Genomic DNA, 26,175 nt, shown 5'->3' on the forward strand with positions numbered 1-26,175 from the left:
GGCACCTTCAATTCATTTAATATAATTCACAATGCATTAAAATAGCCTTGATGGTAAGAGATTAAATGAAGGGTGAATTGCCTTTTTGGTTATGAAGCGGTTGTCCTGACCCCCCCCCCCCCCCCCCCCCTCTCTCTCTCTCTGTTTAAAAGTAGGCCTACAGTAAAAATCTCAAAGTACAGGTAAAAATATAGTAGGCTACAGGTAAAAATCTCTCTCTCGATCTCTGAGAGAGAGATACGGCTTGGCTTCAAGATTCCCATACCAAGATAGGAGATTATATGTTAAAAGTGTTAGTTAAGTTAACTACCGGTATAGAGTTATAGACTATGGTCACTATACTCACTTGGTCAGGGTTTGTAATTTGAAACTTCCCAGTTTCCTGAGAAGATAGAGCCATTGTCTTTCCTTTTTGATAATTATTATATCTGCATTGGACTGAAAGGTGAGTTTATTAAATATAGTTCCCACTTCCCAGATATATATTCACTAACCTGCTCATAGACTCCCCACTCGTAATAACAGGCCTAAAGATGTGACCCTGGTCCCATCTCCTAATCCTCTCCCATGCACCTCCCAAACAGTTTGACTTAAAAACATAATAATAATATTTCTTTATTTTTAGAAGAAAAATCCTCTCTCTCACACTTATGCCAGTGTGCTAGTGATCACCCTCCCCTATGCCAATGTAAATATGCCCCATGCAGTTGCTTAAGATTGTTGTTGTCTTCCCAGACATTTAGACTATAGGATAATAAAAAAAATACTTAGGTTTTAATGTTAGTAGGCCTAATAGTAGAGTGGAAATTGTTCAAATATGACAAAACAAAACAGATCACATCTCAAAATGAAGATTTATTGTAAAAGAACATATATCTTGCAGGCGTCATCATCAAATACTGCAAATGCATCAATTATGACGGGTGAAATCTCGATGGATCGTTCGCGGAGTTGTATTATTGTATTATTAATATATATTTTTTTAAGGACTGTCATCTATGATTATTCTTTTTGATCACTTATGTTCACTTATGTTCGGGACATTCAACTATTTTACAGTTTTTAAATGTTTCTTGTACAACAATAAACGTATGCATTTTTATTTTTTATCTGAACTTCATTAAAAGTTCAGATTTCTGTCTTGAAGGAAGGAACCATACAACCTTGCAAATGTTTTTTTCGGACTGTAGATAGAGTTACACCGCTACAAATCAGCAAGCCGCGGGTAAAATGTAAAACTGTTGATAGATGCATCCAAGTCCAACCGTTTGTACACACGTTTGTTTTGACTGAAATGGCTCGATCAGAACTTGAGCCATGGATAGAAAAATGTATCCTCCGCTATGATGGCAGCGATCAGCAGACAAACAGGCGACGGCTCAAAGGTAGGCTAAAGTTAGATGTTTTATTGATAAAGGTCAATTAAGGACCACTTTTCAACGTAGCCCTGGTCCAGTGTAGCGTCGGTCCCAGGCTTACTTATCTGCGTGCGAAAAGAAAAAAATGGTCTGATTGATTGATTGATTGAAATATTTATTAACAGTTTGCAGAATTACAGTACATTTCAAGCACAAACTCAATACAAAGACTGTTAACTGTGAGTGGACGACCCAATTAAGCATTACACTTGTTTACAAGAGGGTCCACCATGTTCAATTCATCAAAACATTTAGAGACGTACAAATAGACACTTTTATATAGTCAAAGAACAGAACAGGATTTCATCATAAAGGAGGTAAAAAGGGAAAAGAAACTTATACAGTGAGGGGAGTCATCCCTATGTTTCCCAGGTTCTATGTTCCCCAGGTTCTATGTTCCCGACTCACCCAGCCCCCCAAAAAAGCTTCTATGTTCCCCACTCAAAAAAGGTTGTTCTATGTTCCCCACATAACTAAGAAAAGGTTCTATAAAAGGTTCTATGTTCCCCACTCAACCATGGAGGCTGTGGACAGTTCAGAAGTTAACATGTTATTATGGAGAAAAAAAAGGGGGGGGGGCTGACAATGATGTGGGGGTCATCCCTATGTTTCCCAGGTTCTATGTTGTGTACAATTTTTAGAAACAACAACATGTCACAGAGACGGTGACTGCTTAATTAAGTTAATTTAGTACCTTCTAGGAGTTTTCGTTTTATTAAACACATTTCTTCCATGTAGCCCATGTTGTGTAATGGCATCATCATGCTATTATGCCCATGGATATACAGAGTGAACTTAACAATGACAAATGAATATGAATTAATTTGACATGAATTATGTTTGTTATTTACAGCTATGTAGAGTAGTGGGGCGAGATGGAAAAGGGGCGACCGTACCTGTTACCCCCCAGAATATGGATGCTGGGGTTCAAGTGTTAACACCTTTTTAATCAATTAGTTTTTCTTCGTTTTAACCTAAATGTATCTCTTTCCAGCTCATGTGGTTGGAGTAGGACACATGTCTCAGTCTCAGGCCCAGACAGTGCAGCAGCAGCAGGGGATAACAGAGTTGATCTTCCTGTCCGACGGAGTCGTACAGGTACGTACGTACTGTACCTGTGGGGGGAACAAGTACTCGGATCATGGCAGATGGTTTACTTAAATAAAAGTGTCAAATGTTTCACAAAGAAACAAAAATACACTGACTGTACGACAGTCCCTCTGAATCTTCATCATGAACATTCCAGAGGGAACCAAGCGTTGGTTTGTGGATTAAACTCATTGGAGTGAGAAAGAAATTGCAACGTTTGCCTCTGAGATGTAGTGGAGTAGGTAACAGTATGAAAGTACCTCAAAATTGTACTAAAGTAAAACGTCTGTCGGCTGGAAAGAACCTTCATATGTACAACATTGCTACTCTTGATGCTTTTGTGTGACACTGTGGTATGATCACGTAGGGCGTTCATTTACGAATAAACTAAAAGTTAAAATATGGAGAATAAGTACTTTCTGCCTGATAGCCCAACAAATAATGTACCTTCCCACCGCTGTTGTTGTTGTCAGGTGCCGGCTATTCTAACTGCGTCTGCCTTGGAGGACCTCCAGGAACGAGAGGACACAGACAGTCAGTCCACCCTGGTGCACAGCACGGTGCACGTGCAGTGCCGTGTGGACTTCTACGCGCATCCACGGCAGGACAGGAGCGGCTTCTTCCTGTCCGTCTGCAAGTTGGCCACCGTGGCGGCAGGACCGCCTAAAGACAGAACCCCTCCCTGTATGACTCTGGCCTCTGTGAGGCAGCACGTCTGTAAGACGTGGAGACTGGCCCACCAGCAGGACTCGCTTCATGGGTCTCAGAATGCCCAGCATGGTTTTGATTTGTCCCAATTGCTGTGGACGTGGGATCACGACGCCCTGCGCGATGTACAGGTAGGCAGGCGTGTCACACTTATTTACTTGACCTGCCAAGGACGGACCCCCAAATTCATGTATATTTGACCACGGACCGTCCCCATCTGAAAATGTTTTGTGCCATGGTGATTGGGGACCCCCCAGAAGAGAAGATTTGTGTTGCAAAAAATGCTAAAATTATTCAAGATACAAGATTTCAGATGTACAAGCTTGCAGAACTGCAAGCTTGTACATCTGCTGTGATGTACAGTGCTGTGAGCTAGTACAGTGCATCTGATATTTTTGATAACCACTGTTCTAAACCAATCTTCTAAATCCTAAGAGTTTTCTGAAAAACTAAAATCTAAAATGACACAGATATTTTCCCAGTTTTAATTGGTTATAGGGGTGGCAGTGGCTCAGGCAGTGGCTCAGGAGGTAGAGCGGCCACTTGGGAAATAAAAAGTTCCCAGTTCAACTTCAAACCCAGGCTCTCCCAGAGTTAGTTAGTGTCCAATTGTCCTTGAGCAAGTACATTATTTATTCAGACTATTGGTACCTGTCATTTCTGTGTATTTAACTTCTAATCTGCCCTGTGTAATTTCAATTCACAAAGCCAAAAAGGTAAACATACATAACTGTAACATAACCAACACATTGGAACGATTACATCGTTAATCACAATTGTTACGACGATTCATGATGTCATGATCCTTAACAACCCTGTGTACACAGATGGATGCTCTGACAGCCCTGCAGCCCTCGACATCCTCCTGCAACCCAGCCGGCTGCCACGCAGACGCATGCACAAGCTGGGAAGCTGACCAAATCGCATACAAGTCTGCGGAGCCTTTCGTCATCCCTGTGTGTCATCTGCTTATCCCGGAGCCAGAGGAAGAGGCTCAGCAGCCACTAAAGGCCGTCGAACAAGTGAGCAGCGAGACACCGAGCGGATTCCTCAGTCGCCCAGACGACAGAGTTGGAGATGTACCAAACCGTTCACAGGCTGTTCATCAGATGGCGGGTCACTTGAACGCCCAAACCTTCCCTCCAGAGACCGTGGAGACTCTCTCTCCCCCTGGCAGTCAGGAGGACACATCGCCCCAGGAAAATACACTAAAGTCTGACGAGACCAATCCTTGGGATGCCTTTTCTCCACCCATTGAAACGCTGCTGTGCACTCCTTCTTCACGCGTGGATGAATCCATAATCCCAGAAGCCATCCCACCCAAGACCCCGACTGATACAGCCGGGATTACATCCCAGGTGGAGGGTGTTCCCTTCTTGGCAACCAGCACACAAGTATCCTCCAGGGGTTCATCAGACATTTCCCGGACACCGGAACGAAGCAATGGAGAACAGAGCTCCATTCACCCGTACCAGAAACCACAGCCCACTCTTCGCCCGAGTCCCCCGTCCGATTCTTCAACTTCTGGACGTTCAGTGGGATCTGTCGACGGGTAGGCTGCAAGTTCTATTTTATTAGTGATTATTCTATCGATTACGTTTTTCCAATTAATTGAATAATCCAGAATTGCAGTTTATTTATTTTTTAAATGTATACCAATAAATCGATCTAAGCATTGTGAGCTTGTAGTTCTGCTATTTGCTATTTTAGATTTGTTATGGGGGAAAATGTTTCGCCTATAAAAAAACAAGACATGCCCGAAATAGGGATAGATTATTCATTGATTATTTTATCAAATTATTATTATTATTATTTTCTAATGAACTAAATCGAACAGTTCTATTAACTGTTTTGCGCCTCTTTTGGCAGGTCTCTGAATCTGTCTCCCCACGCAAAGAGCCGCTGTTCTCGGATCTCCTCACGCCCTCTCCTGCTGACAGGGACATGGGAGGAGGTTGCACGGAGGAAACGGAAGCGAAGGTTTCATCACTGCAATTCAGACGTGTTGCCTGCCTTGGAGGAGGGGGAGGAGGTCCGCACTTCCAGCAGCCCTCCCACTTGGCTGTTTGCAAGCCAGCAGGTTTCCAGGGCTCAAGTAGGGAGTGGTTTATTAAAGCAGACACGGTCTACGGAAGAGAGCGTGTTGTTGACCGTGCAGTCCACTGTCCACAGCGACGGCACACCGCTCTCGAATGCGTACGACGATGAACCTGCTGCACGTGAGCGGCTGTTGCAGGAGCTGTTCAAGTTTAAAGTCTCGGAAGGCATGCTGCAGTGGGCAGTCAACTACCTGAAGTCGGATATTGTTTGACAAATTGATTTGATGTAGAGATAAAAAAAATGAAAAGAAAAATAGCGCACCCCAAGTATAGGGCCAACTCGGTTCTATTCACTGCACTTCTCTAAGTATTCAGGGTTTATCTCTTCAGTTGGGGAAGGGGGTTAAATAGTTTCATTTTCAGTTCTTTTTATTTTATCTGATGGTTAAATGGGTCACACAGCTATCACTGTGGCTCCTCACACGACAAGAGTGTTGGATTTTGTGTAGAAGGAAACACAAAACAAAAAAACAGCGTGGTTTAACTTTGCCTGCTGTACAGTCCAGGTCAAAATGATCAAGTTATTTTTTTCCCCCCTATAAATTAATGTTCTGTTTCTTTGTGCATCAATGTCTCACAAGGCAAGTGAGCTTGTACATTGAATCTACAAGCTAGATTGAATCTACCCACAATGCCCACAATGCATCTCACTGCAACATGTTGTGAGCTTGTAGATTGTCTGTTGGGTCTATAAATATTGAACCAATGAAAAGTATTGGCAAGATCCTGTGACTAAATAACTACATTGCATCACATGTTCAGTTTTTTTCCTATACCCTGTAAAGTGTAAATTATGTTTTATTTCCCAGTAATTTCACTTATTGTTAATCATGTGTTGTATTGAGAATAAATGCTGTCTTTGTCCAGAAGCTGTCGCCAATTACCTGACATTACAATTTAGGTATTTACAATAAGCAAGGTATAAAAAGAAAAGACAGTGAAGTGCCTCAGTAAACCAAGAACATCAATCTAAACGATGAACTGTCAAAATAAAATAATGTATACATTGAAACTATAGCATACCAGATAATCAATGTATCAAGCTTCCGTTTAAATAATGTGGTCAAGAAATTAACATTGAATAACATAAAATCTTCAGCTTTTCTATTTTAACTGGAGACGTGCCAAACGGTTAGACACGATAAATTGAATGTGTATCGAAAAATAGGTGCTGCTTCAATTTATGTTGGTCCCTACCAAGATTTTATTTTAGGCATGATTGCCTTACAATAAGTGCAGCAATAGAATACATTTATCAACAATCACATTTCAAATAGAACTGAAATATGACTATATTGTCTCCTAACTGGTATGGGAATCTCTGGGATAGAAACCAGCTCACCCAGGTATAGTCAACCAACCAGGCTAGTAAGGAGCATTGGAGACAAACAATTGCAACTTCACTTCAGGATATACAACTGCTCCATAACCAAAAAAAGCACTTCAGATTTACAGTGATTCTACCCACGTGCCTCAACTGAGGTGGACATTTTAAATAAGAAAATATTTTGGTAGCTCTACCACCTAATCCCCCACATAGTTCCCCCATGCAAACTGTTAATAAAATATTAAAAATATGAAATCAATCAATCATGTTTTTATTGTTGTCTGACTGCCAGTGTGCCAAAGGCTTAATGTTCATTTCATGTTACATTTAATGGACTGTGGACAATAAAGTTGTCTTTATTTTAACCCTGTTCTACAAGGCTAGCCTTTTAGGCTTGGATCAAGACTGAGATATATTTGTAACAGAGAAACCGAACAGCAGAGGGCGCTGTTGTTCCTTTTTTGCCGATGGGTTCCCTCTGTCAGATCTATATCTACCGGTATATATATCATCTATGAATAATATGATGGTTGATGGTCATAGATAGCCTAAGATAGGTATGCAAATGTCTAATTGAGAGAGTTGGTAACCACATGGACCCTTATAGATAGTGTAAAATGAAACCCACTCTCAAGAGACAATTATTGTTAACATCTGCATTACCTAATTTTCAAGAAAAGAAGTCAACACAATTTCCTATGCCTGTTGCCTGGTACCATAAGTGGACAAATTATTCTTTAGTTTGGGTCTGAGAGGCTAAATCTCATGAAATGGTCACATGTAGCTCTGGTCCATAGCTCTAATGCAGTTCATTTAGAGCAGATTTAGAGCTATGCACCAGACCTGAGCTATAGGTCACATGGTGGTCCATGGCTCAAATACAGAATAAATAATGGGCCTTGTTTGATGAAAAAGGTTGAAAACCAATCACTCCCCATCTCTACTGTCTCTACTATAAAACATATCTTAATATCTTAATATCTTAATCTTATCTAAATACATATTTTTTTTAAGAAAAAAGAAAAGAAAATGCATACATCTAGTGTGAAGGGTCAACTGGTCTAATAACAACAGCTCGCGACGACCCCTAGCACTATTTAGGAGGAAAAAAAGAAGCCTTGTTCAAAAAAAGAGGCGTGGCTTACATTCCACTGTGGGATGAGTTTCCTCCCACTACGTCACTCACTTCGGGATAGGCTGCTGTGTGTGTATGTGTGTGTGTGTGTGTGTGCTCGGGCTGCAGCGTCCTACCTCTGGTAAATATCTACACTCAATGCTACCCATTATATCACCCATAGTACTTTTATAACAGTTGAATAGCCGAACTTAATGTGTGTGTTTCTATGAAGGCAAACAAAACAACGCGCTCGCAAAACAAGCCACGTAAAAATAAATACAAATTAAACTTCCAGTAAAAAAAAAACGATGCTCAAAACGACCGCTACGCAAAACTTTCTTTCTCGCTAGGAGAAGGCCTCAGTGTGTGTTGTGTTTATAGTTAGTTGTTAGTTGCAACAAGTCCGCGGCGTAGCGTAGCCCAGTGAAACTAAACGACAATATACGTATTATTATTGTTATCTCGTATTTATTATTCACAAAGATGGAAACATGTTCTGTTGACTTGACTCTGAGCTAAGCTGCAATGCATATTGTGTGTTCGGAACAGAACAGACAGGGGGACAGACAGACAGACACACAGCGGACAGGGAGGAGAAAGTCTCTTGGATACGGACGGGCTCTGCTCTGGGAGGATTACTGGTTGACCGCATTCTTCTGTCGAAACTCCGAGCCAGCCAGCCAGGGCAGGTGTGTCTACTGTACTGGGATCACTGGAATTCGAACCGTAACGTTCTCGGCCTGGAAGAGGAGAACTAAATGCGGTACGACGCCAAAATGATGCCGGTGAGTTTCTTTAATCTCGCCTCTATTATTCACTACTCTACTAATTTCATTTTTTTTAAAGCCCCATTTTATTATAATCCATTTGGTGCGATGGTGTCGCTTATATTGATGCCAAAGAACAGAACAGAATCTCATCCAAATTGTTCATTTTGAGCAGGGACAGAAGTAAGTGGGACGGGATGGGACTGCGTTAGCAACTTATTACTTAAGTTTCTGTTTAAATACCTTGATGTCATATTCGACCATGGGCCTAATATTGCCTAATTTGGTTATTACACCACTCTGGTGTCTCACGTTTTGTTTTGAAATGCTAATTTTTGTCATTCGGTGCTATATGGCCGACTTGGTAGTTGGTAGCCTACTGTAGCTCAGGTGATATTTCTCATGTTAGCCTTTTATAACATCCTTATAAACACATCTCGCAGGAAATGAGACTTTACAGTAGAAGTCCAACTATACTCGATTTGTGTGACGACTGAAAAGTCTTGGAAATGAGGCACTGTTGTACTTTTTGGCAAGTGACACCCTCCTCCTCGCGAGATGGATAGGCCTACATTGTATGCATATTGTAGCTGGATATTATGTTACAAGCCGGGGTGTAGCCAGTCTTGAGATCGACTACTATACCTGGTTACTGGGTAGGCTATTTAAATTTGTGTGTGTGTGTGTGTGTGTGTGAGAGAGAGAGAGAGAGAAACACCTGTGGTCTCCAAGGCTAGGTTAAACCTAACCCTACTCACTCACTACTAGTCCTACAGAATAAATCCCAACTCCACACTTAACCTATATAGCTAAAAGGGGTGGGTTACACTTAACCTTAGTATTAGTATTATGTTAACCATGTACCATGGTTAGCCTACATACAACTTTATAGTTAAAGCCAAACTTTTAAGTTAAAGCCAGATGTGATCCTGTATTGTTTTCAGTGATATATCCTGCATTTTCACCTACATGTGTGAAATGTGCAGAGATTGAGCTGCTATACCGCCCGCCAGCTACAGTATATTTAATTCAGTCCTCAGGCTCCACATGTGCATTTGCTGTTTTTGAAACAACAGTTCTCACAGATACAATCTGTGGCAAACGGTAGAAAAACAATTCTTTATCATGTTGGGACAGTGTGACATGAAGATACAAAGGCACCTGATTAAGTCATAGGGCATATGATTACGACATCCACAAACAATTAATGTCTTAATAATTCAAAATTATCCATCAGAGGGCCTATGCAGAGCTTTGTGTGTTTGTGTCTATGATGAGCACGGAATGTGTTCAGCTGATTGGCTAGCACGGAATGTGATGTATGATGATAAGAAGAGTGCCACTCACTTCACAGGAGTGTGATTTTATTATTATTAATATTGGAGCCCCTTTTGGTGTTTCAAGCATTATGTTATACCTTAGCTATTGAAAAATAGCAGATCTACAAGACAAGTTCAAGAACTTGTAGGTCTGCTATTTTAGAAAAATTGTGAAAATGTGGCACAAATCTTTGAATATATATTCTTTCAGAGCGAACATTTTAAGTCAAATCTTTGCTTCTGGTGGTCCCTGGAACAACGTATATTCAGATGTGGGGTCGGCGGCCAATTACATATATTTTTGAGGGTCCCTGACATGAAAACGCTTGAGAATCACTTCAACCACTGATATAGTGCGTCGGAAACCCAGACGTTTTTGACATAGAAACATGGGTTTTTCTGAAAACTGTCAGAATTTAGAAAGCATTTGTAGAATCGTTCTCAGGTCTAAATGGGTTAATATTTTATTTGCACACATTTAGTGTGCTCAGAGAACCCACCCATCAACCTCTAGCTCTTAGTTCTACTAACTACACTAAAAGCCTTGATTTTTTGGAAATGTGCCCATGTCATCACCAGTGCCTCGTGTTTCTTTTGCTGCAGTGCTAGTTGGCTCTCCAATCTCTCAGCACTTCTTTAGTATACTATACAGTGAGAGCAGGGAGTTTTGGTGTGTGTATACAGTGAGAGCAGGGAGTTTTGGTGTGTATACAGTGAGAGCAGGGAGTTTTGGTGTGTGTGTAATGTGTATACAGTGAGAGCAGGGAGTTTTGGTGTGTGTATACAGTGAGAGCAGGGAGTTTTGGTGTGCATATACAGTGAGAGCAGGGAGTTTTGGTGTGTATATACAGTGAGAGCAGGGAGTTTTGGTGTGTATATACAGTGAGAGCAGGGAGTTTTGGTGTGTGTATACAGTGAGAGCAGGGAGTTTTGGTGTGTATATACAGTGAGAGCAGGGAGTTTTGGTGTGTGTATACAGTGAGAGCAGGGAGTTTTGGTGTGTATGCAGTGAGAGCAGGGAGTTTTGTGTGTGTGTGTGTGTGTGTGTGTGTGTGTGGGGGGGGGGGGGGTGTCAGTTTTTTAACTAGCCTCTGGTTTGAGTTTTTCAAAATGGTAAGAATAAGGCAAAGTCGTTTAGGGATAAGGAGTAAGGCACCGGTGAAAATAGGGCCCTTCTTTACTGTTCAGCAAGATGAAAAAGGATGCAGTTGAAAAGTGTATTAATAGGAAAACGCAACGTTTCGGCATAGGACCTACATTTTTTGTTTGCTATCCCCTCTTTACAAAGTCAAGTGTTAGACTGTACTATGTTGCTGTTTTTACATTCTGTCTAATCAACTATTCAATCAATGAAAAATCAGGTAGGTATGCCTGCCAGGCTGCCACCATCTACCAAAATGTCTTTGGTTTGTAGATCTTCTATTTTTTGGCAGAATAGGCTTGCTGGGGTTCTAGTGGTTAAGATGAATCACAATCAGTACATTATCGTTGGGTTGGTGGGTGAATGGTTTTATCTTTTACTACATAGTGGTTTTAGCCTGCTGTGGGTGGAGGTGGATCAAAGGCCATACATGTCAGTGAAGAGTAGGGCTGTCACGATTACATATCAGTGTTGATTTTGTCGACTAAAACTATGAAAAATGTTCCATTGTTTCTTCGACTACCTTTTTTCACTGACAAAAACTAAATGGAAACTAAATGAAAACTATAATGACAAACTAAGACTAAATATATTGACAATTTCGTCAACAAAGAAAAACTAGACTAAAATGTTAGAAAGGTACTAGTTTATATACCCTGAAGAAGGCAACTTGTTTATGGCATTGTGACTTCGGAGTGTTTGCGGCCTCTTTCCTCTCTCAGTCAAAGTTTTATCTCCTGCGGTCAGCACCTCCCCACTACTGGTGTGCGCTCCTACCTTTTTGTTTTGTTTTGTTTGTTCGAGAAAGAGATCCAGTATAAGTCATCTAACACTTGGTTGCATGCTGAAAATAGCAGATCTACAAGCTCACAATGTGTCGCGTTGTGAGCTTGTAGATCGGCTATTTTCAGCGTAAAATCAGCCCGCCAAAATACCTTTCAGTCGACTAAATCAACTGTAGATTTAGTCGATTAAAATCTTATGACATTTAGTCGACTAACACTAGACTAAACACTAAAACATTCCAGGTGACTAAAATGTGTCTAAATAGTGAAAACTATTCAAGAGACTATGACTAAAACTAAAATCAAAAATTTCCGCCAAAAACAACACTGTTACACATTTAAGTTGACGATTAATTGTCACACAAATAATTGCCATTATCGATTTAATTGTGTTTTTTAGCATTGGACATTGGAACGTTACAAATTGTATTTATTTTTGCCTTTTAGGCTTCGTAATCACAAATTGCACAGGAAACTAACTTAAATATACAAACAAACCGTGGCGGATTAAACCCTTCGTGGTGCTACGACCCGTTTCGGTGCAACCGAAATATTGCACCGTCAATTAAATCGTGTTCAACGACAATTAAATCGTTCATCGCAATTATTTGTCTGACACTATTAATCGTGAAGTGAAGCGTCATTATCGTGCAGCACCTCAGTATTTTGTGCACAGGTAGTGTCTGTGCGTGTGTAATATGTGCTCAGTGAGTCAGACCTCCCCTTCCAGTAAGTCATGTGGGGGATCAGTGTGCGACACTGTGCATGCATTCATCATGTTGTCAGTGGAGACAGATCGGTGTTGGGAACTTGGGAATGCCGTCTGCTTCAGGACCTAGGTCATCCGCTCTGCTCTCACACACAACAAGTCGTTTGTCAACGCCAGACCAGCTACATTTTCATGGACAACAATATCAATATAAATTGTTACGGTGCCATGCTTTCCCATAATGTCACACGAGAACCTTGGCTGCTGCCCTCTGCTCTGCGTGTGTGCATGTGTGTGTGCACTGTGCGCTCGTGTGCTTGTATTACTTTAGCCTACTTGTGAGGGCCACATGTCTCCAAGTATAGCAGCATTTGAGAAATGGACGTTGTACAAGAGAAATGTTGTCCTATGGTTGGATGAAAAAAACTCCTTATGCATATTGCATACTATACCTACAGGTGTGTCGGATCAAATTAACTGGAAGAATAGGAAAAAGCATCATGCTGCCACAAGTGAGCTTGTAGGTGCCTAGGTGGGTAAAATGGCATTCATAAAATTACAATCCTTAATTAAATGTTGATGTTCTAACACATGTCTGTCTGGGTGTAGAATGGTCGTTTAACTTTAAGTGTGAGCTATGGGCCAGATCAGCAGAAAAAGGGGCCTCCACTCTCCACACACAGCCATGTTTGACTATGAGGTAACTATTGTCTGAGCTCAGTGTACAATATCCCCTGGTCCTGCTGGTACAGGCTACGCCATCGACGGGACGCCGGTCAGAATAGAATGCAGCAGCGTGGCCGTGGTAATTGCTGGCCGCGATGGTAAAGAGAGAGGGGCCAGTGTTTTTGGAATACAATGAATGGCCTCTCCCAGCCAGCCAGGGGATCTTTACGACATGCTGTGGGAGTGGGAGGGCACCATTGTTGTGTGCAGGCCTGCTCTGTGGCAGCCAGGCAGGCAGCACCCTGATAAGGGATGCTTTTCTCTGTTATTGTGGAGCCTTTGCAGGGTCCAACAACACCCTCTACCTTAATTCACCCCCCTATCTCTCAGCCTTGTTCTTTCGACATGGATTGATGGATGCCAATATGCCACCTTTTAGGCCACAGTTCCGTGCTGGTTTATTTATTGGCCCATTATGTCTCCAACGACAACCCTACAGTACAGAGTATACATGACTTTCCCCTTGCGTCTACAAGCTAGTGTGTCGCTTTGCGACGTGTTGTGGCTGAGTTTGTATATTTTACGTTGCATGTTTTCTTGACAATTTGTGAAAATGTTTGGCTATAAAATCATATGTGTCTGTCATACACTATTTCCATTGGACTCACTTCACTGAAAGAAAGTTAACATACTGTACGCAGATTTTCTCCATTGCCATTTTTGTAGGAGGGGCGAATGTTCCCCAAAAATATATTTATTCTCTGTGTGTGTGTGTGTGTGTGTGTGTGTGTGTGTGTGTGTGTGCAACTTTCAAGCAGGTGAAAGTTTGTGCGCTCGCTGGCCTGCACTTTCATTCAGTTGTGGTGTGTTGCTCTCTTTGACTGCACACGTCTTCTTGAGACTGTAAAATGTCAGGCTTAACACCATACCACGACAATCTATCTGTTATGAAGGTGGGAAAATGAGGTAATGCTCCGGGTAAGCAGACTTTAGTGTGTGTGTGTGTGTGTGTGTGTGTGTGTGTGTGTGTGTGTGTCAACAGAAACCTGAGCCGCTGGCTTCCTCTGTAGTCAGGCACAGGCTTTGTGTTTACTCTGTTTGGGGGGGGGGCTCTCTGTGGTTGTTACGTAAGCAGCACACAGTCACATCGCCTGGACGGGGATACTAGCAGTGTTGCCATGTCCGGCTTACTATAAGCCACTTTGAGCTCCTTTTTCTGTAAAGTTGCTTGTAAATATTGGTCGTTGTGGGTTGTGGTTTTAATGGGCTCGTTTCTAAAGTGTAGTTGCTTATTTGGGATTGTTCCCCTCCCTGTTGCTTTTTAAACCAGTGGTTCTTAAAACATTTTCATGTCAAGGCCCGATCTACAACATCACAACGCGTCCCATCGCAGACCGCTGTGAGCTTGTAGATCGTCTGTTTTCAAATCGTTGATGTAATGGAGCTCAAGTGGTAAAACTGGTCACTTCTTTTGAGCTTGTTTTCCGGGAAGATACTGGGCAAATGTACGCACACCAAGGCCGTTGTTATGAACCGCCGTCTGCTTTTAAGAAGAATGGATTATAAAAGTCAGTCAAACCCATTACAGTGGTGGATGTAATAATAACTCATAACTCTGGGACTGGTACCATTTCCATAATGGCAACGTTGTAATACCCAACCATATACTGGTCTCTTAAGTGCTGTACCGTAATAATTTAATTGATGTAGCACTGATGATTTAGCACTTTTGAGATTTGTTTCAAATGTAAAGTGCAATCTAAATAAAAATGTAATGATGTGTTTATAATAAGACTCAGCACACTGAGCACAGAGCATCCAGCTTTTGTCATGAAAAATTAGTTCAGTTTCACTCACCATTTTTGCTCTTACGTCACACTCTAAATAAATGCTAAACGCATGTCTTTTTAAATGCATACATGCAGTCTGTGTGGTCCCTCGATGGCCCATTCCTGCAGTGCTGCACACAAACCTGTTCTCCCTATACGAGAAAGACAATACACATCACAAGAGTTACCCGAGCAGGTATCAGTTTCCCTGCCTTAGAAAAGTGACTGTGATACCTGCGAGGAATCCAGGTGAAAACACGACTGCTTTCTTTAACCTCTTATTATAATTAGGCCAAGTTCACACGCTACACAATCTGAGCGCCGGATGTCCACTCTCTAAGATATTTATTGGTCGCTCCCTGAGCAAAGCCCTCTGGGCTGAATCTGTGTTTGCTCCTTGCTTGAACTGTGAACCGGTGAAAAGTTGACCGATAAGGCGTGTAAGGGCTAGGTTTTTAAAGAAGTTAAAGCCACTTGGTGCGAGAAAATGCTGTTGTGTGGTGGCCATGCTTGCATGCCGACCCAATGCTGACTATGTACGTGCCAATAAATATACGCTACTATATTTATTTTGCCTTAAAATGTTGTAGGGGGAATGTTCAAAGATATTTCTTCTCTATATGCCAACAACAAATTAATATGCATTTGGCCAGGACACCCATTTTGAAAATATTTAGTTCCAGGTGGGTCCCATGAACTGTTAACTCCCATACAATATTTTAGTTGTTAAAATATAAAAAATATGCTACGATATGGATAAAATCTAATGTCACTAAATGTTTGACCAAATACCAGTAGCAATACTGTGGGGATTACTATTGCTGCTTTCATACAGTATGTACTCTACTAGATTTTTTGATCACCAGTAATGCCTATGTAATTAAGGTCAATGGGAAAGGTGAATAATAGAACTATTGTGGATACATTTTATAGTTTGTCTATAGATATTACAAACTTCCGGACGATAGTCTTTATATAATCATGGTATGGATATAAATAATGTCAGTGTATTGCACATTGCTATAAAGGACGCACAGCGTTTGAACTCTCCCATCATGTAGATTAGGAACAGCAGCATCCTGCACGCTGTGAGGTTAGATTATAAATTTATACCCCTTGTGTACTGCAGTGCAGATAGTGACTTGCTGCAGTTTCAGCATGTCTGCTCCTGCATGTCTTCCTAAATATTGCAGCCAACGGGAGAACTGCATGCCCCCCCCCCCCTCCTCACCCCAAATGTTCTGTCCCATGCATTGTATTTGACCTCTGACCTTTTCTAACTTGCCCCTTCATTTCCCCCAATGAGGCAGAGAGAGAGAATGATGAAGAGGAATAATGCATATAGCTGACTGTAAGCTGGGTTATTTTATTTCTTTATTCTTTTTGCCATCATGCCTTTTTGAAGGTGTACTCTGTGCTGGAACTGTGTCAAGTCTTGAGGCACAGTGTTTAGGCCCCGGGAGGACAAGAGATGTTTCTCGCGGGGGTATAATACGGGACGGGGAGATCCTGCCGCAGCATTCTCCGTGCAGGGTGCAGTTCTCCTCATAAACTCACAGTAATCACATTCAGAGGTGACTCGCTCAACAAGACTTGGTTGGCTCGATTGCTTACCACAGCAATATGTGTTATCATGGAAAGTGAGTGTGTGTGTGTGTGTGTGTGTGTGTGTGTGTGTGCGTGCTCATGTGATGGGCAGAATGCACCCCCCCCCCCCCAGTCAAGCCCCTCAGCCATGGTCAAGGACAGCGGACGGCCTCTGTCGCTGTGTCTGTCTTGTCGTTCCCGCTGCCTCCCAGAGCTCTGTAAGCCCCAGCATTCATCTACAGTGTGACTGCAGTTGTTCGACACGCGGCATATCTAGCCATAACCCTTTTTCGCACGACAACTTCACTTGCCAAAGTATATGAAATAGTGTTTAAGTGATTGAATGACCTGTATCTCTCTACCCCTGGCCTGCAATTATTTATATACAGTACGTATATATTCAGTAGGCCTATTGGAGATAAAACAACAATGTTTGGTTTGTTTCTCGTTCTTGTTTCACTTGACTTTTTCTACACACATGTAGACTACAGTGTGTAGTGACATTATATGCAGGTACATGCATGGTATATGCAGTAAGCAAGCTATAAATGAATGCATCACATTTGTGTGGCATAATTAACAACAAATCATTAGCATTGTCATCGTACTGCCAGCAAGTGAATGTGATGGGGGTAGAGGAATGGATCTGTTAGTGGCTCTTAGATGGGTGCTCTTTGGTGGTGATGGGGGTAGAGGAATGGATCTGTTAGTGGCTCTTAGATGGGTGCTCTTTGGTGGTGATGGGGGTAGAGGAATGGATCTGTTAGTGGCTCTTAGATGGGTGCTCTTTGGTGATACAGGTGAATGTGATGGGGGTAGAGGAATGGATCTGTTAGTGGCTCTTAGATGGGTGCTCTTTGGTGATACAGGTAAAACCATATAGACAAAAGGTATCCTTCCTCCAAGTTGTACTGCTTGTCAAAGTGGGAATTGCAGACTTGAAAAGAAAAGAATCCAAGGCACTCCGTCTTTGGTGAAAAATTAAATAGTTTATTTGATGATGAGCAAGGCAAATAAATAACAGGACCTACGCGTTTCGACCAAAAGGTCTTCGTCAGGGTCTATCTGCCAGCTTGGCTGATTGTGATGGGGGTCATAATTAAGTTAACAGACCGGCTATAAAGGTCTACTGATTAAGTTCTGTGTGGGATTTTTCTGTAGTCTCTCTCCTGACATTCTGAAATAGTCCGACACTTTTCTCTGCTCCTATTACAAGGTAAATTAATCATTTCTCTTCCTCATTTATATGACTGCTTATTTACAGTTTTACTTGATAGGGACAGATACTGTACACAGTCCATTGACAGGCTGAGAATAGCCAGAGTAATCTAGTAAGAGAGTGGCGACACTAGCGTTGACTCCCATTGTAACAATGGAATTGCGAAAGTGCTCATTCTATCTCAGTGGGATAGTTCCCATAGGCGAGATCAAAGCGTGTCGTCACTCTTACTATTCCACTCGGAGAATAGCTATCCAATGCAAGTGCCAAAGTGTTTAATAGCCCATTCATTTTGTAACGGCGAGGTAGCGACGATTTTAGTAATGAGCCTCTAACTGTCTAACATCAACGTTTTTAGATAGAGCTTGTAATGGCGGTGGACTCATTTCATTGACGGGACCACTGGCGAGCCGAGCTCTTACCTAGCGACGGGGACGCTGCTAGGCGGTGGATATACCAGCGAGACCATCAATAAATAATAATGAATCAATAAAGTTACAAAAAGATGTCAAAAGATGAGCTTTGCGGCGAGTGAGTTTGAACCGGGAAAGCATCCCGTGTCACTTTAGATTTTAGCGTTGGCTATTATAAAATAGCAGATATACAAGCTCACGGCGTGTCACTTTTTGTGCCGCGCTGCGAGCTTGTGCATTTGCTATTTTTTGACATTTTCGAAAAATCTGGAGAGTGTTTGAGAACTACTGATTTTAGAAGGCATTTGTAGAATCACAGATATATACAAGCTCACAGCATGTCACTTTGTGCCACGCTGCGAGCTTGCACATCTGCTATTTTTGAATAGCAGATAAGAACTACTGATCTAGAAGGCATTTGTAGAATCGGCCTCAGGTTCTTAATGGGTTCGAACGGATGCTGTCCCTAGACGGACTGTTGTGAACAGTGAGGAATGGTGGGTCCAGGGAATCGAACCCTGACCTCCCAATCTTAGGACGGACACTCAAACACAAGGCCACTGAGCTGCCTGGTAAACAGGTGTATGTTAATACCAAATGAGCATTAGACATACGGTTGTTGCAGCAGTGACTTTTGTTTTGATGTATTTTTCCATTTATAGCTGCATCGATGTTTATTCCCTATAATGGGCTTTCATTTGGTAATGAATGGGCCTGATGCGGCAGAGTGATTGTATTTGGACCCGTCGTGCGTAGTTTATTCTTGGCGGCGTGAGATAGGAAACTGCAGCGGCAGACAGTTCTGAACGCTCTTTTATTCTAACTCGATAAGAGGGCAATCAGGTTTACACGGCGGTCTCGGGAGACTAATGCAGCAGAATTGACCCTTTACAAGGAGAGAATGGGCTCGCGGCGTCCGAGAGGGACGTGCACGATCGAAAGGCTAAGCCTCTTAAAAGCCGACTGAAGGGTAACTGTTCTGACAAGGAAATGGAACCACCAGCCCGCTCCCCAAACCCTGAGTCTCATTCTGTTCAAATGAAACCACCAGACCCTCTCCCCAAACCCTGAGTCTCTGAGTCTCATTCTGCCTGTTCTGGGATTCAGGGGTCTTCCCCATGCTGGCTTGTGGTGACCATTTTGATCAATATTCCGTTTTTGCCACGGACGTACAGAATCAGAGATTCTGTATAGATAAAGAGATCTAGACCTGAATGACCACGACAGGTCTGTAACTCTTGAGAGTGTACAAATGAAACCAAATGGACCCTTGCGGGCGGATTTGGGAAGTAGATTGAATTGGAAACGTATCTTGACGATTATGCAAAAACGATTGCCATTACCTCATTATAATCATTGTGATCAGATGTTTATTACCGGTCCAAGTTCTGCCTACTACTTTTGTTGGCATCCAGTCTACTGTGTGTAGTAGTACTAGACTGCTCTCTGCCCTTTTGTGTTGGAGCACACGTGTGTCAGTGCACGTTATCTTAATGATCAGTTAGAATGACACACTGTGCGTGCACACTGCACTGCACACACACACACACACACACACACACACACACACACACACACACACACACACACACACACACACACACACACACACACATACACACTGACGCACACACCCCCGATAGCATGCCTGTGATAGCATGCCTTCGTCTAATTGGCCATGGGTTACATTGTTTATGTTTGAACTGCAGGCATCCTAAGTCTCCTGTTAAAACAAGCAGGGAGGCCTGAAAAGCCAGTTCCCAGTGGACCTCCCCTCTCCTCTCGCTGTTTAGCAGAGGGACATACAGGAAATCAATGTAACACACTTGTGTCCCTCAGGGGGCCTCTGGTAGCCAGAGACAGGAGCCCATTGAAGCTCGCACGGGTATGGCCGGCCGACATGACTACAAAACGACGTCACAGTTATTTCAAACTTTTTGCCTCGATTAAGCTTTTGTGCTCCTATTTATGCACGCAACAAAGGTGATATAATATAGGGCTTAAATTGTTTATCGGATTAACCAATTAGGGCGTTTTCCAAAAAAAGGACCCCACTGCTACAGGCAGTGGTGAGGGACATTAGACAGAATCGCGGGAACCCCTTTTGGTGTTTTAAGCATTATGTTATACTTTAGCTATTGAAAAATAGCAGATCTACAAGCTTATAGCGCGGCACCGAGTGCCGCGCTGAGCTTGTAGGTCTGCTATTTTTGAAAAATCGTGAAAATGTGTCGCAAATTTGGAATATATCTATTCTTTCAGAGCGAACATTTTTAACTCAAATCTTTGCTTCTGGGAGGGGGGTCGGAGGCCAAATACATATAATGTTTCTTGGGGTCCTTGACATGAAATAGTGTGAGCACCACTGACACTGAAACGTGGGGTTTTCAAGACAAGACATTTGTAGAATGGAGCTCAGGTCTATATTGCCCAGGCCCTTTGCACAAGGGCCAGCTCAGCACCTGAAGGGCAGTAAAGAAAGAGCATGCATCAGTGAGATTGGGACGGACTTGGCAGAGACTTTGCACCCTCCCCCCTCCGGACTATCTGTCCTGCCTGATGATGGGCATATGGGGTTGGTCAGATAGAGGCAGGCAGGAAAAGCACTGAGGTGATTTACAGTAAACCGCATGAACCCCTTATATGTGTCTGTTTCTCTCTCCGAATGAGAGAGAAAAGGGAGAGAGAGAGAGAGAGACAAGTCTGTCCAGGAGATATACAGTAAGGCTGACCAGGCATTTTTCTATGGGGAGAATGGGGAGAACTCTCTCCACCCCCCGGTCTTACATTGGCCGTTTCAGATTATATTTTTCGCTCTTCTCTAATTTAAGAGGTGTGTGTGTGTGTGTGTGTGTGTGTGTGTGTGTGTGTGTGTGTGTGTGTGTGTGTGTGTGTGTGTGTGTGTGTGAGACAATAGCATAATGTGACTCATAAATAAAACTACAGGACAAACGGAAACAACAAGTGGACATAAACACACAAGACCTGGACAATGCAATTTGGGTGTGTGTGTGTGTGTCAGTAGTAGTTTGACCCTGGAAAGTCAGAATATACACAAAAGCGGCAAATGTCATTATCATCATAATAATACTGTGGAAGGGGGAAGAGTAATGGATAGGAAACGGAAATACTTGGACAGAGTGATATAGTAAGAGAGTGGCGACACGCTTTGGTCTCGCCACAAGGCGGGGTGCTATGGGCTATAGTTCCAAACATTGGAACTATCCCATTGAGATAGAATGAGCACTTCCACATTCCATTGTTACAATGGGAGTCAAGTAGTCAATGCTAGTGTCACCACTCTCTTACTAGAGATTACTAGTAAGACTTGGAGAGAGAGGAAAGAAGCTTGCTGTCCTCTGGCCGCCGATGCTCGGGGTGGAATTATAATTCTGTCCCCCAGCGCAGCAGCGGCATGCTCCCCACTCCTCCCCAGCCTCCCCTCCTTCCCCTGGGTAGGTACTCTAGGAAGGAAGCGTGATATAGCAGTAGCTTGTCTCCTATGCTCTCTCTCTCTGGCTCGTAGAAGATTTAAGCCAAGCGTCTGAAGCCCCCCCCACCCCCAAATGTGTTTGTATGCAGTTTAACCGCTTGAACCCTATAAACATTGGATATTTGAAAATAGTCCATCTACAAGCTTGTAGATCAAGCTTTTTTAATCTAACACATTTTGTTCTAAAAAGGGGACACATTATTTATTATTTGGGGGGGGGGGGGGGGGGTCCTCGTCATGAAAAGGTTTGAGAGCCAAAGGCCTACGGTCACAGGGGCTCTGTGGTTTAACTCCTGGCTCTGCGGGTTTAGTGGTCTCATCATGGAGTTGTTATTAGTGAGCTGTTTAATTCCTCTGGACGGGGTGTCTATCTAATGAATATTTAATGTGCTTAGGAAGGAGTTGTTTGGCTGAGGGGAAAGCAGAGCGTCAGAAAAGAAGCCTGTGCTAGCCTTGTCTCCAGCTAGCTGGACCGATTACATTCATTCCCCCATACTTCCAAGATCACACAGGAGACTCAGCGACGTTGCATATTATTCACCGGACCTCAGTCAGCACATTGTCGCTGTCGGGTCGGGGCAGAAACATGTCCCAAAACGTTTTCAGAAAATGGGAACCTGTGTTCCAGATTTAGTTTGTTAATACCTTTCATTGGTAACTGGATAACTCGCCCCTTTTCCAACTTTTTTTCAAAAGTGCGGACATCTCACCCGGAAAGTCCGGATAACTCACCGGTCATGTCGCCCCAAAAGTCCGGACATGTCGCCCGGGATGAGATGTCTCTTAACCTTTTCATTGGTTTTACAGTATTTGTTAACCGCTCCCTCAGACACAGTTTCACTAGTTGCACTGGGGGAGCCGAACCTTTTCATATACTGTACTGTAGCTGCCACCACCACATATTTTAGGTGCACCCTCCCACACATACTGGGGGAGGAGGAGGGGGGGACACTTGAAAATATCCTCATTCCTCACGCCCCACCAGCGGGGCCACTGCCCACAGTTTGTGAATGGCTGGCATAGACCGTATAGGCGTAGAGGGACTGTACTGGCAATGAGTGAGTGAGGGAGGGTCAGTTTGAGTTAAGGACGGTGCATGAAGGTCACCGGTACGGCGTCAGCAAAGTGCCAGCAAATTACGGGATGCAGGCTGGGGGCCTGCATCTCGTAATTTGCTGGCACTTTGCTGACACTTTGCTGGTGGGAGTGGTCTGTGTGTGTGTGTGTGTGTGTGTGTGTGTGTGTGTGGGCCGGGGGTCCTGGATCATTAACCCCTAGTGCTGACTTGGAGCGCCTCCCCACCTGACACCCCCCCTCCCGCACCATCCTCCCGTTACTGTTGTGCTGTCCTCCATTCTCTTATGTTTTTTTCTTTCTTCCCACACACACTAAGCACCGCCTCCTCTGTAGTTTCTCATTGACTCTGTCTGTCTCTCACAGACATTAACGGGGTCATTTGAATGCCCTTACTTACTCAACGCTAACAGGAAGCCCTGACGATGTCAGCTGTTCCCAACAAGCTGTTCCGAATGAATTACTGACGAGCGTCAGAGATGTCTGTGAGGTGTACTTTACTCTACAGCAGGGGGGTGGGGTTAGTGCTTTAATGATGGACTTCTGAAGAGTTCCGGCTTTGGTATTATTTAGCCAACTTAAGGACACCCGTGTTCAAAAATGTTTTGCAAAAAAAAAAGGCAAAGAAGTTTAGGGATAATGGGTTTAGCAGTGACAAAAATGGAGCCTATGCTGCCTTCTGGGAAATGGAAGGTCCCAGGTTCGATTCCCCGGCCCCCGGAAATCTTGCTGAGGTGTCCCTGAGCAAGATAAATGTAACCCCTAAGTGCCCCCCCCGCCCCCCCTGCCCCTCCTGCACTTAAGTCTGACCACTTAGGCAGCAATCAGTCGGTTGAAGCTGAAAACAGAATTTCCCCCAAGGGATCAAATATGTCTAATAATAATAAATGGGTGGTGGTGAGTCAGTCTGATCAATCCAGTTCTGTTGTCGTCGGTTCTCCTCTCCCGTGGGGGTCTTCTTCTTCCTGCGAGAATCGTCAAGACCCCCAGATCTATTCTCACAGCTGTGTGTCGGAACTGTAGATTAGCGAGCATGATGAATCACTGATCGTTAGCTCCATTGAAGAGATCATTCATTTGCATATCCCCGGGGGAACAAAGACACCGGTGTGACTCAGATCCCCTGAGTCACACACACACACACACACACACACACACACGCACACACGCACACACACGGCGCACAGCCGCACACACACATACACACACCATCCATCCATCACTTCCGTCTTATCTGCTGGCCATGCCCACGCTTACACTGGTGAAATAATTTATTCATATTTTTTCTTTTTGGAAGAGACTTTAAATTTGAGGAATAAGCAGTGGTGGAAAAAGTTTTTTTAATACTTATGTAAAAGTATCAATACTACAATATAGAAGTTACAGGTAGAAGTCCGGAATGAGTACTTGAGTAAAGGTACAAACGTTTTGGCATCAAAATGTACTTAAAAGTACTAAAAGTAGAAAGTACTCATTACGCACAATGTCCCATTTCAAGTCTTCAAATGTATTGAAATCCTTTGAAAATGGCACATCTACAAGCTCACAATGCGTCGCCATGCGACACATTGTGAGCTTGTAGATCTGCCATTTTCAAATTGCCACAATGAAGTGGTTAATGTAGCCTTATGCTTTGTAATAATCTAAATCTAAACTAACAACTAGTAACTAAAGTTTTTCAAATAAACGTAGTGTAGTAAAAGTACAACCGAGTGCCGCGCTATGAGCTTGTAGGTCTGCTATTTTTTTTAAATCGTGAACATGTGCCTCAAATCTTTGAATATTATATTCTTTCAGAGCGCATGTTTTTAACTCAAATCTTTGCTTCCGGGAGGTCCCTGGAACAACATATTTTCAGATGGGGGTCGGCGGCCATTTACATATATTTTTGGGGGTCCTTGACATGAAAATGTTTGAGAACCACTGACATAGAAACATACTGTAGGGTTTTTCAGAAAACTGTCAGGATTTAGAAGACATTGTAGAATCGTCCTCAGGTCTAAGTAGGTTAAGCAGTGCGTCCTAACAGTTGTAAAGGCTAAAGGCCTCTCTGACAATAGTTTGTTTTCCTGTCGGGGGACAACAGCTGCTACTGGTGCTTTGTGTCTGTGTCTGTGACCCTTCCTGACCTCTGATGTTCCCCATAGTCCCTGTAGTCCCGCTGACACTTCTAGAATACTAGGGGAAAAAACCATGGTCCGTAATGCGGATTTAGGACACTGTTCCCCCCCCCCCCCCAAAGAGCCATACTTTTTATGGTCTCTACTTTACCCCCAACACATTGTGAGCTTGTAGATCGGCGGATGTGAGCGGATACACTGCAAGTGTCCTGTTTCGAGTGTAGTTGTTTTGGTGAGTCGTTTGGATAGCATATCGCACAGGGCCGAGGTTTGTTGCACAGAGATACACCTCGCTCAGCTCAGCTCGTGCCACGTCACACAAGGCACCTGTGGTCTAATAATATTATACCAATAGAAACAATATTATTGTTTCTATTTTCAGACTTATCTAAGCTCTCATTCCATGCCGACGGACACATCAGAGCCGTGAACATATTCCGGTACGGCTACGGCTTTAAAAGCCTTTTAATCGCACTTCCCGTTCATGATTATGACACACTGACAGGGATATTGTAGGTTATTTATCTATGTATTAGACACACTGAAAGGGATATAGTAGGTTATTTATCTATGTATTAGACACACTGACAGGGATATTGTAGGTATTTATCTAGGAATTAGACGGCATCACACAGAGTACAATGGAGCAGCAGACATTTTGCTGGATAAAGTTTGAGCCAGGGAATAGTATATTCCAAAAACATGGTAACAAAAACATGGTAACACTTGACCAAGGCATGCAGGGTTGTCATATCTAAGTTAAGTACTAAGGTGGGAATTTGGAAGCAGTTCTTCAGTTCTCCCCTGTGTCTCCGTCTCTCCTCCATGTGTTCCTGACATGGTATCAACCTCATTAACATATCCGTGTCTCCTCCCTTCCTCTTCATTGCTCCATTATGTTCCTGACAGCGTGCCAACCTGATTAACATGTCCGTGTCTTCCTCCTCCAGATGTTCCTGACAGTGTACCTCAGTAACAATGATCAGCATTTTACCGAGGTGCCCGTCACCCCGGAGACGCTGTGCCGGGACGTGGTGGAGCTGTGCAAGGAGCCGGGAGAGACGGACTGCCACCTGGCCGAGATGTGGCGAGGTTCTGGTGAGTGGCATTAAGGAGCATAGCGTCCTACAGCATAGGAGGTTCTGGTGAGTGGCATTAAGGAGTATAGCGTCCTAGTAGGAGGTTCTGGTGAGTGGCATTAAGAAGTATAGCGTCCTACAGCATAGGAGGTTCTGGTGAGTGGCATTAAGGAGTATAGCGTCCTACAGCATAGGAGGTTCTGGTGAGTGGCATTA

General features: G+C 43.2%; 2 protein-coding genes across 6 annotated transcripts in view; both read left to right on the forward strand.

Annotated features, from left to right (window-relative positions):
• The first annotated feature begins 1,255 nt into the window (after nt 1-1,255).
• Nucleotides 1,256-5,888, forward strand: LOC308328765 (uncharacterized protein). Its single transcript, XM_080782875.1, has 5 exons — nt 1,256-1,385; nt 2,413-2,516; nt 2,981-3,346; nt 4,043-4,767; nt 5,085-5,888. Exons 1-5 carry the CDS (start codon nt 1,295-1,297, stop codon nt 5,524-5,526), a joined length of 1,728 nt encoding a protein of 575 aa, XP_080639001.1. The 5' UTR covers nt 1,256-1,294; the 3' UTR covers nt 5,527-5,888.
• A 1,949-nt stretch (nt 5,889-7,837) lies between these two features.
• The window catches only part of LOC308328652 (apoptosis-stimulating of p53 protein 2-like), a 53,179-nt gene continuing 34,841 nt past the window's right edge, over nt 7,838-26,175 (forward strand). For all 5 annotated transcript variants that reach the window (XM_080782640.1, XM_080782642.1, XM_080782643.1 and 2 more), the window contains exons 1-3: nt 7,838-7,897; nt 8,308-8,543; nt 25,831-25,978. In XM_080782640.1, coding sequence (XP_080638766.1) covers nt 8,517-8,543; nt 25,831-25,978 — 175 coding nt within the window. In that variant the 5' untranslated portion in view covers nt 7,838-7,897; nt 8,308-8,516. The remainder of the gene's footprint in view (nt 7,898-8,307; nt 8,544-25,830; nt 25,979-26,175) is intronic.

This window comes from Protomyctophum bolini (genome assembly GCF_963924005.1).
Source record: "Protomyctophum bolini genome assembly, chromosome: 14".
In the NCBI taxonomy this organism is placed as follows: Eukaryota; Metazoa; Chordata; class Actinopteri; order Myctophiformes; family Myctophidae; genus Protomyctophum; species Protomyctophum bolini.

Excerpts from the sequence above, each read along its gene's own strand:
- LOC308328765 (XM_080782875.1), top strand. The coding sequence starts at position 1,295 with ATGGCTCGATCAGAACTTGAGCCATGGATAGAAAAATGTATCCTCCGC. Across the intron at positions 2,517-2,980 it reads TGTCCGACGGAGTCGTACAG|GTGCCGGCTATTCTAACTGC; the intron begins GTACGTACGTAC and ends TGTTGTTGTCAG. Across the intron at positions 3,347-4,042 it reads ACGCCCTGCGCGATGTACAG|ATGGATGCTCTGACAGCCCT; the intron begins GTAGGCAGGCGT and ends CTGTGTACACAG.